Genomic DNA, 17,441 nt, shown 5'->3' with positions numbered 1-17,441 from the left:
AGGCTATTCCATGTGAGAAATTGCAAAGAAACTGAAGATCTCATACAGCGCTGTGTACTACAGCTAACCGATCGCTGCAGCTGTACATAGTCCATCTGTAAATAGCCCACCCAATCTATCTACCTCATCCCCATGCTGTTTTTATTCTATTTACTTTTCTGCTCTTTTGCACACCAGTATCTCTACTTGCACATCATCATCTGCTAAATTGTAAGTATTCGCTCCTATAGCCTATTATTGCCTACCTCCTCATGCCTTTTGCACACACTGTATATAGACTTTCTTTTTTCTACTGTGTCATTGATTTGTTTATTGTGTTGTTGGCTTGTTTATTGTTTACTCCATGTGTAACTCTGTGTCACACTGCTTTGCTTTATCTTGGCCAGGTCGCAGTTGCAAATGAGAACTTGTTCTCAACTAGCCTACCTGGTTAAATAAAGGTGAAAAAAAAACTACTCCCTTCACAGAACAGCGCAAACTTCCCCCAACCAAGAATAGAAAGTCCTCAACTGGCAGCTTCATTAAAGATGACCTGCAAACCACTAGTCTCAATGTCAACAGTGAAGAGGAGACTCCGGGCTGCTGGCCTTCTAGGCAGAGTTGCAAAGATAAGGCCATATTTCAGACTGGCCAGTAAAAATAAAAGCTTAAGATGGGCAAAAGAACACAGACACTGGACAGAGGAAGATTAGAAAAGAATGTTAGGGACAGACCATTCTAAGTTGGAGGTGTTCGGATCTCGAAAAAACATTTGTGAGATGCAGAAAAAATGAAAAGATGCTGGAGGAGTGCTTGACGCCACCTGTCAAGCATGGTGGAGGCAATGTGATGGTCTGGGGATGCTTTGGTGATGGTGAAGTGGGTTATTTGTACAGGGTAAAAGGGATCTAGAAGAAGGAAGGCTATCACTCCATTTTGCAACGCCCTGTGGACGGCGCTTAATTGGAGCCCATTTCCTCCTACAACAGGACAATGACCGAAAGTACAGCTCCAAACTATGCGAGAACTATTTAGGGAAGAAGCTGTCAGCTGGTATTCTGTCTATAATGGAGTGGCCAGCTGTGCTATATGGAATTTGCTGTGCTACCTGGAACCAGTGCCCCTATGAAGAAAAAAATCACTCATGGAATAATTGTTGGAATGTCCCGCAGCCACAGTAGTGCAAATATGTGGTAGCACAAAGAAAGGAAAAGGGACTGCTTATAAAGTAGCTAGGATTCATAGGCCCAATCTTAAAAATAAAATGTTCTGGTGCTCCTAAACCCTGTATTTTGTTATTGCTGGCAAATCTTATAATTTAAAGGGGCTTGCTGCAGTAGTAACTACATCACTTTTTGGACTTATTAATGAATGATGTAAACCCATTGATTATTGAAGAATATCACTTTTAAATGCCCCATGAGCTTAGTTTAACTGTTGTACCACATCAGAAGCCAAAATATAAGCTTATTTTTCCAAGGTTTGTAAACAAGCTAAATGTAAACAAACACTATATAGCCTCAAAACATGGTTCAAACTGTCATTTTGATATCATGGATGCATCCGTCTATGAATTTGAGTGTGGTTACGTTTCTCCAGCTGCATCCCTCACCCTTTTACAGAAACAGTGGTGCGGATAAATGCTTTATTGTTTCAACTGCGGATTGCCGCGTTAAAATCTCAAATATTTTTCATTGTGCTCCTACATTTTTTTACTTAGAGCACATTTGCTCCTTGTAAAAATTGTCACTGTAGAGCCCTGCATAATCAATAGAAATGTAACTTATTGCTGTCTGTCAGATACTCACATTTATTGGCTGCAATTGAGGTATTTTGATGTTATGTTCAGCAGGTGTAGACTAGCCTATAATATAACAGTAAGATTCTGCCCTTTGGTGTTGAAATTGTGCTGACATCATCCTGGTCCCCTCTCTCTTTATGATCCTGAATGTGTGTGTGTGTGTGTCTCTCTCTCTCTCTCTCCTCTGCCACCATACCTGCACTGCCTTCAGATGGAGAGGTATGTAGGATGCACAGAAAGCAGTTAAAACAGTATCTCCAAAAATATTGTTGCTATCACTGTGCCATGCCAATGATGATGAAGTGTCATCAGATTGTTTTCTCCATATGTAAGCTACTGTAAACCCTACACTCAGACATACAGTAGCACAAAGCACACCTTTTTAATAAGGAATCTATCCCCCTCCCTCTCCTCTCCCCCTCTCTACTTCTCCTTCCTCTACAACCCTCCTTCCCTCTCCTCTCACATTCGTTCTCATCTCCCTCCTCTCTGTCCTCTGTTCTGTCTAGTTCTCCAGCCTGGCTAAAGATGAATTGGGGAACTTAAATCTGGAGAGTTTCATCAGGGAGTTTCCCCAGAACAGATACAACTGTTCCTCTCACCAGGGCACAGGATTGATCTCAGGAAACTTCTGTTACTCCTCCCCTCTCCCGGAACACCACTACCTGGCCACACCCACCAGCTGGACCTCTGACCGCCCCCCACGACCCAAGAGCCCCTGGGGCTGCCTAGACCCTTACACCTCTGAGGTAATTTAGCTACGGCCTAAAGCCAAATTTATTCCTTAAGGAAGTAAACACAGAAAGACCCAATTGGCATCACAAAATTGCGACCCTGTGTAGTTGCGTCGAGCTACAAATTGCGGGGTTGCACATGTCTACATATTTTTGCTATGCAAGTATGCAGAACAGCCATTTTGTGTAGTTGTGTTATTGCGTTGCGTACTTGTGTAAGTTCACAATTAGGCTTTAGGCACAGCGTAGGGTTGCACATTTTGGGGAATATTCAGAGGTGGAAACTTTCCGTGGGAATTAACGGGAATACAGTTGAAGTCAGAGGTTTACATACACTTAGGTTGGAGTCATTAAAACTATTTTTTCAACCACTCCACAAATTTCTTGTTAACAAACTATAGTTTTGGCAATTCGGTTAGGATATCTACTTTGTGCATGATACAAGTAATTTTTCTAACAATTGTTTACAGACAGATTATTTCACTTATAATTCACTGTATCACAATTCCAGTGGGTCAGAAGTTTACATACTGAGTTGACTGTGCCTTTAAACAGCTTGGAAAAATCCATAAAATTATGTCATTGCCTTAGAAGCTTCTAATAGGCTAATTGACATCATTTGAGTCAGCTGGTGTACCTGTGGATGTATTTCAAGGCAGCTTCATTGTGGTGCTCTTATTCTTCTCACTTTGCTTGGTGAGGTAGATTGCTGCTATAACTTGAACCACATACAGTGGGGCAAAAAATTATTTACTCAGCCACCAATTGTGTAAGTTCTCCCCCTTAAAAATATGAGAGAGGCCTGTAATTTTCATCATAGGTACACTTCAACTATGAGAGAAAAAATTTGAAGAAAAAAATCCAGAAAATCGCATTGTAGGATTTTTAATGAATTTATTTGCAAATTATAGTGGAAAATAATCATTTGGTCACCTATAAACAAGCAAGATTTATGGCTCTCACAGACCTGTAACTTCTTCTTTAAGAGGCTCCTCTGTCCTCCACTCGTTACCTGTATTAATGGCACCTGTTTGAACATGTTATCAGTATAAAATACACCTGTCCACAACCTCAAACAGTCATACTCCAAACTCCACTATGGCCAAGACCAAAGAGCTGTCAAAGGACACCAGAAACAAAATTGTAGACCTGCACCAGGCTGGGAAGTCTGAATCTGCAATGGGTAAGCAGCTTGGTTTGAAGAAATCAACTGTGGGAGCAATTATTAGGAAATGGAAGACATACAAGACCACTGGTAATCTCCCTCGATCTGGGGCTCCACGCAAGATCTCACCCCGTGGAGTCAAAATGATCACAAGAACGGTGAGCAAAAATCCCAGAACCACACAGGGGGACCTAGTGAATGACCTGCAGAGAGCTGGGACCAAAGTAACAACGCCTACCATCAGTAACACACTATCCCGCCAGGGACTCAAATCCTGCGGTGCCAGACGTGTCCCCCTGCTTAAGCCAGTACATGTCCAGGTCCGTCTGAAGTTTGCTAGAGAGCATTTGGATGATCCAGAAGAAGATTGGGAGAATGTCATATGGTCAGATGAAACCAAAATACAACTTTTTGGTAAAAACTCAACTCGTCGTGTTTGAAGGACAAAGAATGCTGAGTTGCATGGACTGATCCGTGGAAAGGAAAGAATGAATGGGGCCATGTATCGTAAGATTCTGAGTGAAAACCTCCTTCCATCAGCAAGGGCATTGAAGATGAAACCTGGCTGGGTCTTTCAGCATGACAATGATCCCAAACACACTGCCCGGGCAACAAAGGAGTGGCTTCGTAAGAAGCATTTCAAGGTCCTGGAGTGGCCTAGCCAGTCTCCAGATCTCAAGCCCATTTAAAATCTTTGGAGGGAGTTGAAAGTTCGTGTTGCCCAGCAACAGCCCCAAAACATCACTGCTCTAGAGGAGATCTGCATGGAGGAATGGGCCAAAATACCAGCAACAGTGTGTGAAAACCTTGTGAAGACTTACAGAAAACATTTGACCTCTGTCATTGCCAACAAAGGGTATATAACAAAGTATTGAGATACACTTTTGTTATTGACCAAATACTTATTTTCCACCATAATTTGCTAATAAATAAATTAAAAATCCTACAATGTGATTTTCTGGATTTTTTTTTCTCATTTTGTCTGTCATAGTTGAAGTACCTATGATGAAAATTACAGGCCTCTCTCATCTTTTTAAGTGGGAGAACTTGCACAATTGGTGGCTGACTAAATACTTTTTTGCCCCACAGTACCTAACCATTTCCTTGGCTCTCTTGTAGAGTGTGTCCATTGTTTTCAGTGCCATTATGTCCTTGAGGAGCAGATTCAATGCATGAGCAGTACAGCCAATGGGTGTGATGTGAGGGTAGGACTTCTTTACTTTAGACCAAGCAGCCTTCATGTTTGCAGCATTGTCTATCACCAGTGCAAATACCTTCTGTGGTCCAAGGTCTGACTGCCTTCAGCTCATCGGCAATGTAGAGACGGGTGTGTCTGTTGTCCCTTGTGTCTGCTTTTGTAGAATACTGGTTGAGGGGTGGAGATGACGGAGTTAATTATTCCTTGCCCACAAACATTTGACCACCCATCAGAGATGATTGCAATACAGTCTTCTTTCTCTATGATTTGCTTTACCTTCACTTGAACTCTGTTGAACTCTGTATCCAGCAAAATAGTAGATAAAGCATGTCTGGTTGGAGGGGTGTATGTTGGGCAAGGAACATTCAGAAATCTCTTCCAATACACACTGCCTGTGAACATCAGAGGTGAACCAGTTGCATACACAGCTCGAGCAAGACATTCATCAGCATTTCTCTGACGACGTTCCTCCATTGAGTCAGAAAAACTTCAGATTCCCCGAGGACCATGAGCTGTTGCTATCGATAAGGTGTCTGGTTCTTCATTTTCACCACAAATAGAAGTACAGGGACTTTTGTCAGAGGTTGCTTGTTGTGAGCAGAGGGAACTTTATGCACTTGGCCAGATTATTCTGCATCTTTGTTGCATTCTTCACATATGATTTGGCACAGTATTTGCGAATGTACACAGCTTTCCCTTCTACATTAGCTGCAGTGAAATGTCTCCACACATCAGATGGTGCCTGTGGCATTTTCCTGTAAAGATTAGAAAAAAATGAGTAAAACAAAATCCCAAATACAATTCCATGTACAGATAAAGTTAAACAGTTAAATTAAATAACTCCTTTGTAAGATAAATGTTTTAAAATGAAACATGTTTGGAAACAGGTGAATTAACCCCCCTCAGTTAGCAGGCTCAAGCAAGCTAAACCCCACATGGTAGCAAAAACTAACTAGCAGAAATTGCTTACAAGTTAGAAATGATTTAAACACACTTTGCTGTAGGCTACTATTTACTACTTAGCAAAAAAAGCATGTATGTCATATTTATACTCAGCTCATCCAGTATTGTAATCAAAACGTACCAGAAAGCATGTGGTCCTTGGCTCAGACAGTGTAGTAGTGTGAGCTCAATAGAACAGTGGAGAACAGTGAACAGTGGTATTAAGAACCCACATTGGCTCCTGTGCTGAGTTGTTAACGGAGTTAGATTTTGCTGTTGAAAATCCAAAACGTAGATTTCAAGTGTCAAAGGTGAAACGTGATATATGGTCTGAAAACAGGCAGCTTTCAGGGCTTTCTCATGATGCCATCTTAACTATTTACAATGCCTCTGTTGATTGAGCTACATATTATAAACTCAGCAAAAAAAGAAACGTCCTCTCACTGTCAACTGCGTTTAGTTTCAGCAAACTTAACATGTGTAAATATTTGTATGAACATAAGATTCAACAACTGAGACATAAACTGAACAAGTTCCACAGACATGTGACTAACAGAAATTGAATAATGTGTCCCTGAACAAAGGGGGGTCAAAATCAAAAGTAACAGAGAGTATCTGTTGTGGCCACCAGCTGCATTAAGTACTGTAGTCCATCTCCTCCTCATGGACTGCACCAGATTTGCCAGTTCTTGCTGTGAGATGTTACACCACTCTTATACCAAGGCATCTGCAAGTTCCCGGACATTTCTGTGGGAAATGGCCCTAGCCCTCACCTTCCGATCCAACAGGTCCCAGACTTGCTCAATGGGATTGAGATCTGGGGTCTTTGCTGGCCATGGTAGAACACTGACATTCCTGTCTTACAGGAAATCACGCACGAACGAGCAGTATGGCTGGTGGCATTGTCATGCTGGAGGGTCATGTCAGGATGAGCCTGCAGGAAGGATACCACATGAGGGAGGAGGATGTCTTCCCTGGAATACACAGTTTTGAGATTGCCTGCAATGCTGTGTAATGCTCATTCCTTCGACGATATATGCGAAATTGACCATCACCCATGGTGAGACAAAGCTGCGACTCGTCAGTGAAGAGCACTTTTTGCCAGTCCTGTCTGGTCCAGCGACTGTGGGTTTGTGCCCATAGGCGACGTTGTTTGTTGCCTGTGATGTCTGGTGAGGACCTGCCTTACAACAGGCCTACAAGCCCTCAGTCCAGCCTCTCTCAGCCTTTTGCGGACAGTCTGAGTACTGATGGAGGGATTGTGCGTTCCTGGTGTAACTCGGCTGGTTGTTATTACGGTCCTGTTCCTGTCCCGCAGGTGTGATGTTCAGATGTACCGATCCTGTGCAGGTGTTACACGTGGTCTGTCCTTGCAAGGACGATCAGCTGTCTGACCTATCTCCCTGTAGCGCTGTCTTAGGCGTCTCACAGTATGGACATTGCAATTTATTGCCCTGGCCACATCTGCAGTCCTCATGCCTCCTTGCAACATGCCTATTGCACGTTCACCCAGATGAGCAGGGACCCTGGGCATCTTTCTTTTGTTTTCCAGAGTCAGTAGAAAGGCCTCTTTAGTGTCCTAAGTTTTCATAACTGTGACCTTAACCTCTTTGGTACCAGTGGGACGGTAGCGCCCCACCTCGACAACAGCCAGTGAAATTGCAGGGCGCCAAATTCAAAACAACAGAAATCCCATAATTAAAATTCCTCAAACATACAAGTATTATACACCATTTTAAAGATAAATTTCTTGTAAATTCAACCACAGTGTCCAATTTCAAAAAGGCTTTACTGCGAAAGCACACCATGCGATTATGTTAGGTCCTTATGAGCCCCCACTTCACAGCAGACTCCTCAAACAAAGTTCTAAAGACTGTTGACATCTAGTGGAAGCCGTAGGAAGTGCAACATAACCAATATCCCACTGCATCTACAATAGGGGCTAAGTACATTTTTTTTTTTTTTAAATACAAGCCTCAGATTTCCCACTTCCTGGTTGGATTTTTCTCAGGTTTTTGCCAACCATATGAGTTCTGTTATACTCGCAGGCATCATTCAAACAGTTTTAGAAACTTCAGAGTGTTTTCTACCCAATACTACTAATAATATGCATATATTAGCATCTGGGACAGAGTAGCAGGCAGTTTACTCTGGGCACCTTATTCATCCAAGCTACTCAATACTGCCCCCCGTCACCAAGAAGTTAATGCAACCGCTGTGTCAGATTTCAAAAAGGCTTTACAGCAAAAGCACACCATGCGATTATGTTAGGTCAGCGCCTAGCCACAGAGAACCATACAGCCATTTTCCAACCAAGGAGAGGTGTCACAAAAGTCAGAAATAGCGTTAAAATTAATCACTTACCTTTGATTATCCTCATCTGATGGTACTCCCAGGTCTCCATGTTAGACATTAAATGTTAGTTTTGTTCGATAAAGTTCATCTTTATGTCCAAATACCTCCTTTTTGTTTGTGCGTTCAGCCCAGTAATCCAAATTCATGAGGCGCGGGCACTAAGTCCAGACGAAAAGTCAAAAAAGTTCCATTACAGTTTGTAGAAAGATGTCAAACGATGTATAGAATCAATCTTTAGGATGTTTTTATCATAAATCTTCAATAATATTCCAACCGGACAATTCCTTTGTCATTAGAAATGAAAGGGAACGGAGCTCGTGCTCACGACTCTGCGCGTGACTCAACTAAAGGCTTTCAGCCAGACCCCTGGTTGAAACAGCTCTTATTCGCTCCCCTTTCACAATAGAAGCCTGAAACAACGTTCTAAAGACCGTTGACATCTAGTGGAAGCCTTAGGAAGTGCAATCTGACCCCATTTACACTGTATATTGGATAGTCAATCACTTGAAAAACTACAAACCTCAGATTTACCACTTCCTGGTTGGATTTGTCTCTGATTTGTCTTTGAGTTCTGTTATACTCAAAGACATCGTTCAAACAGTTTTAGAAACTTCAGAGTATTTTCTATACAAATATACTAATAATATGCATATCCTAGCCTATGGGCCTGAGTAGCGGGCAGTTTACTCTGGGCACGCTTTTCATCCGGAAGTGAAAATACTGCCCCCTACCCCAAATAAGTTAATTGCCTACCGTCAGTAAGCTGTTAGTGTCTTAACGACCGTTCCATAGGTGCTTGTTCATTAACAGTGTTAAAACCCTTTACAATGAAGATCTGTGAAGTTATTTTGATTTTTATGAATTATCTTTGAAAGACGGGGTCCTGAAAAAGGTACGTTTTCTTTGTTTGCTGAGTTTATTTTATGTAAGCAGTGAGTACAGTATATTCTATTTTATGCAAGTAGTGAGTTACAGTATAATCTGTTTGTCTTTGCTTTATGTTGGTTTGTCATGTGGTCAACCCCTGCAGGACCAGGACAGGGAGTATGTAGGCTTTGCTACTCTGCCCAACCAGGTACACAGGAAGTCGGTAAAGAAGGGATTTGAGTTCACTCTGATGGTGGTAGGTGAGGACAGGGGAAGGGCTGTCAGGGAGTTGTAGTTTGTTCACTTTCATGACAATGTTTCCACTGCTAAATTAGAAGTATTTAGCAGGGATATGATCAGGGTAAGCAGGATCTCTTGCGTTCTATCTCCCTCATTCTCTTCATCATTCTCTCTCTCCCTCCCTCTCTTTCTCTAGGAGAGTCTGGTCTGGGTAAATCTACACTAGTCAACAGTCTGTTCCTTACAGACCTCTACAAGGACAGGAAGGTGCTGAATGCAGAGGGTGAGAGTGTGATTTCCCAATGGGTCTATTACTGTTGATATTGTACTTCTGCAACATCAAGTTGTATCCTGTGGAGTGGTTTGTCTCTACTGTACCTACCCAACCCTGATCTATAAGATTGATCTATAAGACCTCTTGATCTTCTGTGTACGCATGTGTGTGTTTTTGTTTGTGTGTGTGTGTGTGTGTGCATCTGTGTGTTGTCCAGAGAGGCTGGCTCAGACTGTGGGCATCACTAAGAACACAGTGTGCATCGAGGAGAAGGGAGTGAAGCTCAAACTCAACATAGTGGACACACAAGGCTATGGAGATACCATCAATAATACAGACAGGTATATAGGTATTCACCGGTACATGTAGGTTCATAAAGACGCTAAATAGTAATAAGCTTAGCCTAGTCTCAAAATGGTGTGCTCATGAAAAAGTCCTCCCCAGAGCCATTGTGAGTGTGTGTGTGTCATGGGAGCTGTGCTTACACACACTTCTGTCCTGTGTGCTGCTGTAGCTATAAGTGTGTTTCAGACTACATTGACCATCAGTTTGAGCAGTACCGCAGGGATGAAATCGGCCTGAACAGAAAGAACATCCAGGATAACAGAGTCCACTGCTGCCTCTACTTCATCTCTCCCTTCGGACATGGGTACCAGACTACACACACACTTATACTACACACTCAACCTATGCAAACGTTACACACTGTGTGTCTGTGTGTGTCGTCAGTCTGCGGCCATTGGATGTAGAGTGTATGAGGGCTCTGCAGGACAAGGTCAACATCATCCCTGTTGTGGCCAAATCTGATGGTCTCACTTATGATGAGGTTAAGAAGAAGAAGAGCAGGGTAAATAAGATAGTTTTCCAGACCCTAGTTAGAGTGACATGTCTCAAGCTATCACCTTTCCCACCAGTTGTTTATTTCACCGTCCAGATATTTTACCTTTATTACACATTTTCACTCTAAAATAGAAGCCATAACTCCCCCCTCACTCCCCCTCTCTCTCGCTTCCCCTTTCTTGCCTTCTATATCTCCCCTTCCCCCTATCCCGCTCCCCTATCCCTTGTATTCTCCCTCCCTTTTTCTCTACTTCACTCTCCCCCTCCCTCCCTCCCCCATCTCCCTCCCCTATACAGATCCTAAGTGAGATAGATAAGTACAGGTTAAAGATCTACCAGTTCCCAGACTGTGACTCTGATGAGGACGAGGAGTTCAGGAGGCAGGACATGGAGCTCAAGGTGAAAACGGACAGACGGATGATGATGACAATAATAACAGCTTTGTCAGCAAAATGTTGGTCAAAACCATTTGAATTCAATCACTTTTTGACAGCACACCCTTTGATTTGAACAAAACCTTCCATACATATTTGCCCATTGTAGAAGTGCTCAGAAAGGGACTTTTTGGACCTGTATGCCAAAACATTCAAGAGATAAAGGTGCTCAAAGTTGACCTATTTAGTATCCCCCACCGTACAATGAGACATCCATGTCTTCATCACTGGAAAAGATAAATGGTTGAGATTTATATAATTTAAAAGCCTCCAAACAGGATTGTCAAACTGTTTTATAATTTCTTTAAAATATATTTATTTTTTACTTTTAACGTCAATTATCAAAAAAAATCTCATCTCTGATTTCTTTCAAATTCAAATATCAAATTTTATTGGTTGCATACACATATTTAGTGATGGTATTGCGAGTGTCGTGAAATGCTTGTGTCCCTAGCTCCAACACTGCATTAATATCTAACAATACACACATCTAAAAAGTAAAATAATGTAATTAAGAAATATTAGGACAAGCAATGTCAGAGTTGTGTGTGTATATATATTGTTAGGTTCTGAACAAACCAAGTAAAATCTCAGACGTCTAGAAAAAGCTAAAACTGTGTTAATTCAACCCACTGGGTGCTTCTGCTGGGAACACAACATACAAGTCACAAAATAACATATTTATACCATCTGATTAGGCAGTCACCTCATTTTATGTGTAAGATAAACCATTCTCAGTCTGTTCCTCTAACTGGTATTGTCATGGCCTGCCTAAATCTGCTACCCTTTGCCTAATTCCTTTAGAAATATTAATATTCAGCAATAACATGTTTGAACAGAATATGAACTTTCTGCACTTCCCCCTGTCTCACTCAGTAACTTTCTATACACAAAGTTCTTATTCACCCTTCATTGACCTCCAACATATACAGTACCAGTCAAAAGTTTTGACACACCTACTCATTCAAGGGTTTTTATTTTTATTATTTTCTACATTTGTAGAATAATAGTGAAGACCATCAACTATGAAATAGCACATATTGAATCATGTAGTAACCAAAAAAGTGTTTAACAAAACCAAAATATATTTGAGATTCTTCAAAGTTGCCACCCTTTGCCTTGATGGTAGCTTCGCACACTCTTGGCATTCTCTCAAACAGCTTCATGGGGTTGTCACCTGGAATGCATTTCAATTAGCACGTGTGCCATGTTAATTTGTGGAATCTCTTTCCTCAATGTGTTTGAGCCAATCAGTTGTGTTGTGACAAGGTAGGGGTGGTATACAGAAGATAGCCCTATTTGGTAAAAGACCAAGTCAATATTATTGCCAGAACAGCTCAAATTAGCAAAGATTACTTTAAGACATGAAGGTCAGTCAGAACTTTGAACGTTTCTTCAAGTGCAGTCGCAAAAACCATAATGCGCTATGATGAAACTGCCGCTCATGAGGACCGCCACAGGAAATGAAGACCCTGCTGCAGAGGATAAGTTCATTAGAAATACCAGCCTTGGAAATTGCAGCCCAAATAAATGCTTGGAAACATCAACATCAACTGTTCAGAGGAGACTACGTGAATCAGGCCTTCATGGTCGAATTGCTGCAAAGAAACCACTACTAAAGGACACCAATAATAAGAAGATACTTGCTTGGGCCAAGAAACACGAGCAATGGACATTAGACCGGTGGAAATCTGTCCTTTGGTTTGATGGTTCCAACCGCTGTGTCTTTGTGAGACGCAGAGTAGGTGAACGGATGATCTCTGCATGTGTGGTTCCCCCCGTAAAGTATGGAGGAGGAAGTGTGATGGTGTGGGGGTGCTTTCCTGGTGACACTGTCAGTGACTTATTTAGAATTGAAGGCACACTTAACCAGCATGGTTACCACAGCATTCTGCAGTGATACACCATCCCATCTGGTTTGGGCTTAATGTGACTATCATTTGTTTTTCAACAGGACAATGACCTAACACACCTCCAGGCTTTGTAAGGACTATTTGACCAAGAAGGAGAGTGATGGAGTGCTGCATCAGATGACCTGGCCTCCACAATCCCCCGACCTCAACCCAATTGAGATGGTTAGGGATGAGTTGGACCGCAGAGTGAAGGAAAAGCAGCCAACAAGTGCTCCGCATATGTGGGAACTCCTTCAAGACTTTTGGAAAAGCATTCCAGATGAAGCTGGTTGAGAGAAGGCCAAGACTGTGCAAAACTGTCAAGGCAAAGAAGAATATATTTTGATTTAACACGTTTTTTGGTTACTACTAGGGATGCACGATAAATCGGTGAACATATCGATATTAGCTAAAAATGCCAACATCGGTATCGGCCCGACGTCTAGTTTAACGCCGATATGCAAAACCAATGTCGAAGCTGACATGCATACCTATATAATTACATGACGTAATGAAGTCACGTCAAGTTTTGCGCTACACAAGCAACACTGCATTCCTAACATAGCCCACAATATCTGCTGTGTGGAACGAGCAGTCAACAAGTCGAACAGTCATTTGAAAGAGTAAGAACATTTCAGCGAGACAACTCAAAGGCGAAATACATTAACACCAAGATAATGGAATTCTTTGCCCTTGACAATCAACCGTTCTCTGTCGTGGGTGATGTTGGCTTTAGCGACTGGTCGAGCACCAGTACACACTACCAAGTGAGCTATTTTTCAGATGTTGCCCTACCGGAGTTGCACAGTGATAGTGTCACTGCTATTAGCTTCACGACATACTATGGAATGCCGTTTGGGTCTTTTCGTGTCAAAAAAGATACACGTCAAATAACACAGTTCTATTATAGAATAGTGTTCAATACACATAGTGCCTTGCAAAAGTATTCATCCCCCTTGGTGTTTTTCCTATTTTGTTGCATTACAACCTGTAATTTAAATTGATATTTATTTGGATTTCATGTAATAGACATACACAAAATATTCCAAATTGGTGAAGTGAAATGGAAAAAATAAACTGAAAAGTGGTGAGTGCATATGTATTCACCCCCTTTGCTATGAAGCCCTATTTAACCAATTACCTTCAGAAGTCACATAATAAGTTAAAGTCCACCTGTGTGCAATCTAAGTGTCACATGATCTCAGTATATATACACCTGTTCTGAAGGCCTCAGAGTCTGCGACACCACCAAGCAAGCGGCACCATGAAGACCAAGGAGCTCTCCAAACAGGTCAGGGACAAAGTTGTGGAGAAGTACAGATCAGGGTTGGGTTATAAAAAAATATCAAACTTTGAACATCCCACATAGCACCATTAAATCCACTATTAAAAAATGGAAAGAATATGGCACCACAACAAACCGGCCAAGAGAGGGCCGCCCACCAAAACTCACGGACCAGGCAAGGAGGACATTAATCAGAGAGGCAACAAAGATAACCCTGAATTAGCTGCAAAACTCCACAGCGGAGATTGGAGTATCTGTCCATAGGACCACTTTAAGCTGTACTCTCCTCAGAACTGGGCTTTACGGAAGAGTGGCCATAAAAAAGCCATTGCTTAAAGACAAAAATAAGCAAACACGTTGGGTGTTTGCCAACAGGCATGTGGGAGACTCCCCAAACATATGGAAGAATGTACTCCGGTCAGATGAGACTAAAATTGAGCTTTTTGGCCATCAAGGAAAACGCTATGTCTGGCACAAACCCAACACCTCTCATCACCCCTAGAACAACATCCCCAGTGAAGCATGGTGGTGGCAGCATCATGCTGCGGGGATGTTTTTCACCGGCAGGAAACTGGTCAATTGAAGGAATGATGGATGGTGCTAAATACAGGAAATTCTTGAGGGAAATCTGTTTGTCTTCCAGAGGTTTGAGACTGGGACGGAGGTTCACCTTCCAGCAGGACAATGACCCTTAGCATACTGCTAAAGCAACACTTGAGTGGTTTAAGGGGAAACACTTAAATGTCTTGGAATGGCCTAGTCAAAGCCCAGACCTCAATCCAATTGAGAATCTGTGGTATGACTTAAAGATTTCTGTACACCAGCAGAACCCATCTAACTTAAAGGAGCTGGGGCAGTTTTGCCTTGAAGAATGGGCAAAAATCCCAGTGGCTAGATGTGCCAAGCTTATAGAGACATACCCCAAGAAAGAGACTTGCAGCTGTAATTACTACAAAAGGTGGCTCTCCAAAGTAATGACTTTGGGGGGGGGGGGGGGGTTGAATAGTTATGCACGCTCAAGTTTTCAGTTTTTTTTGTCTTATTTCTTGTTTGTTTCACAATAACTATTTATTTTTCATCTTCAAAGTGGTAGGCATGTTGTGTAATTCAAATGATACAAACCCCCCAAAAATCTATTTTAATTCCAGGTTGTAAGGCATCAAAATAGGAAAAATTCCAAAGAGGTGAATAATTTCATAAACCACTGTAGGTTGACAAATGTGGCTCAATTCAGTTGTTTCAGAGTCCCGCAATAAAAGCTACGATGCTAATGTTCTCTGGGTGTCACGGAGTAGACTGATACCCCATGTAATTTATTCACAATCCATAGGTAAGGCTGTGCAGTGAAATAAGTATGCTCCCAATACAATTCTAAAGTAAAATACATCCAGTGCGATTTCAACAGATTTTTTTTTGTCAAATTAACTAATTATTGTGTTTTGTTGATTTTTATATAACATTCCAACCTTGTTTAGCATGATCTATTCAATTATGGCATAATTTTATTATTTGTATTAATTTGCATAACTGTCAGTGACATACGTTTATTTTGAAGGCTAACCGCAAAGTCCACTATTGTGGCTAATCCTTATTGTGGCTAGCTTCACATAGATGGGTCTGACCATTAGTCAAATAAGAACGGTCTTATAAATTAGGGTTATTTTAGATTATGATGTGCTGGGTCATCGGTTAGTCGGGCAAATTGAGGTAATATGTACATGTAGGTTGTTGGCAATGTGGACACCAAGGAACTTGAAGCTCTCAACTGCTCTACTACAGCCCCGTAGATGAGAATGATGAGAATGACTCTAGATTTGATTTTGGATTGGAGATGTTTGATATGAGTCTGGAAGGAGAGTTTGCAGTCTAGCCAGACACCTAGGTACTTATAGATGTCCACATATTCAAGGTCGGAACCATCCAGGGTGGTGATGCTAGTCGGGCGTGCAGGCAGGGTGCAGGCAGCGAACGGTTGAAAAGCATGCATTTGGTTTTACTAGCGTTTAAGAGCAGTTGGAGGCCACGGAAGGAGTGTTGTATGGCAATGAAGCTCGTTTGGAGGTTAGATAGCACAGTGTCCAAGGAAGGGCCAGAAGTATACAGAATGGTGTCGCCTGCGTAGAGGTGGATCGGGGAATCGCCCACAGCAAGAGCAACATCATTGATATATACAGAGAAAATAGTCGGCCCGAGAATTGAACCCTGTGGCACCCCCATAGAGACTGCCAGAGGACCGGACAAAATGCCCTCCGATTTGACATACTGAACTCTGTCTGCAAAGTAGTTGGAGAACCAGGCAAGGCAGTCATTAGAAAAACCGAGGCTACTGAGTCTGCCGATAAGAATATGTTGATTGACAGAGCCGAATGGACATAGGTCTGTAACAGTTTGGGTCCAGGGTGTCTCTCCCTTTGAAGAGGGGGATGACCGCGGCAGCTTTCCAGTCCCTGGGGATCTCAGACGATATGAAAGAGAGGTTGAACAGGCTGGTAATAGGGGTTGCGACAATGGCGGCAGATAGTTTCAGAAATAGAGGGTCCAGATTGTCAAGACCAGCTGATTTGTACGGGTCCAGGTTTTGCAGCTCTTTCAGAACATCTGCTATCTGGATTTGGGTAAAGGAGAAGCTGGGGAGGCTTGAGCGAGTAGCTCCGGGGGGGGGGGGGGGGTTGGAGCTGTTGGCCGAGGTTGGAGTAGCCAGGAGGAAGGCATGGCCAGCCGTTGAGAAATGCTTGTTGAAGTTTTCGATTATCATGGATTTATCGGTGGTGACCGTGTTACCTAGCCTCAGTGCAGTGGGCAGCTGTGAGGAGGTGCTCTTGTTCTCCATGGACTTTAGTGTCCCAGAACTTTTTGGAGTTAGAGCTACAGGATGCAAATTTCTGCTTGAAAATGCTGGCCTTTGCTTTACTGACTGCGTGTATTGGTTCCTGACTTCCCTGAACAGTTGCATATCGCGGGGACTATTCGATGCTATTGCAGTCCGCCACAGAATGTTTTTGTGCTGGTCGAGGGCAGTCAGGCCTGGAGTGAACCAGGGGCTATATCTGTTCTTAGTTCTGCATTTTTTGAACGGAGCATGCTTATCTAAAATGGTGAGCAAGTTACTTTTAAAGAATTACCAGGCATCCTCAACTGACGGGATGAGGTCAATATCCTTCCAGGATACCCGGGCCAGGTTGATTAGAAAGGACTGCTCGCAGAAGTGTTTTAGGGAGCGTTTGACAGTGATTAGGGGTAGTCGTTTGACTGCGGACCCATAGCGGATACAGGCAATGAGGCAGTGATCGCTGAGATCCTGATTGAAGACAACGGAGGTGTATTTGGAGGGCCAGTTGGTCAGGATAACGTCTATGAGGGTGCCCTTGCTTACAGATTTAGGGTTGTACCTGGTGTGTTCCTTGATGATTTGTATGAGATTGAGGGCATCTAGCT

At 42.5% G+C, this 17,441-nt stretch overlaps 1 protein-coding gene across 1 annotated transcript in view; it reads left to right on the top strand.

Annotated features, from left to right (window-relative positions):
* Positions 1-17,441, top strand: part of LOC110490109 (septin-5) — a 28,876-nt gene that overhangs the window by 4,607 nt on the left and 6,828 nt on the right. Inside the window, exons 2-8 of the mRNA XM_036945540.1 lie at positions 2,290-2,529; positions 9,205-9,301; positions 9,478-9,564; positions 9,773-9,896; positions 10,070-10,204; positions 10,285-10,402; positions 10,693-10,794. Of these exons, the coding sequence (XP_036801435.1) occupies positions 2,290-2,529; positions 9,205-9,301; positions 9,478-9,564; positions 9,773-9,896; positions 10,070-10,204; positions 10,285-10,402; positions 10,693-10,794 (903 nt within the window). The remainder of the gene's footprint in view (positions 1-2,289; positions 2,530-9,204; positions 9,302-9,477; positions 9,565-9,772; positions 9,897-10,069; positions 10,205-10,284; positions 10,403-10,692; positions 10,795-17,441) is intronic.

Source organism: Oncorhynchus mykiss, chromosome 15 (genome assembly GCF_013265735.2).
Source record: "Oncorhynchus mykiss isolate Arlee chromosome 15, USDA_OmykA_1.1, whole genome shotgun sequence".
Lineage (NCBI taxonomy): Eukaryota > Metazoa > Chordata > Actinopteri > Salmoniformes > Salmonidae > Oncorhynchus > Oncorhynchus mykiss.
The sequence above is the reverse complement of the archived record's forward strand: the minus strand, read 5'-3'. Positions and strand labels throughout refer to the sequence as shown.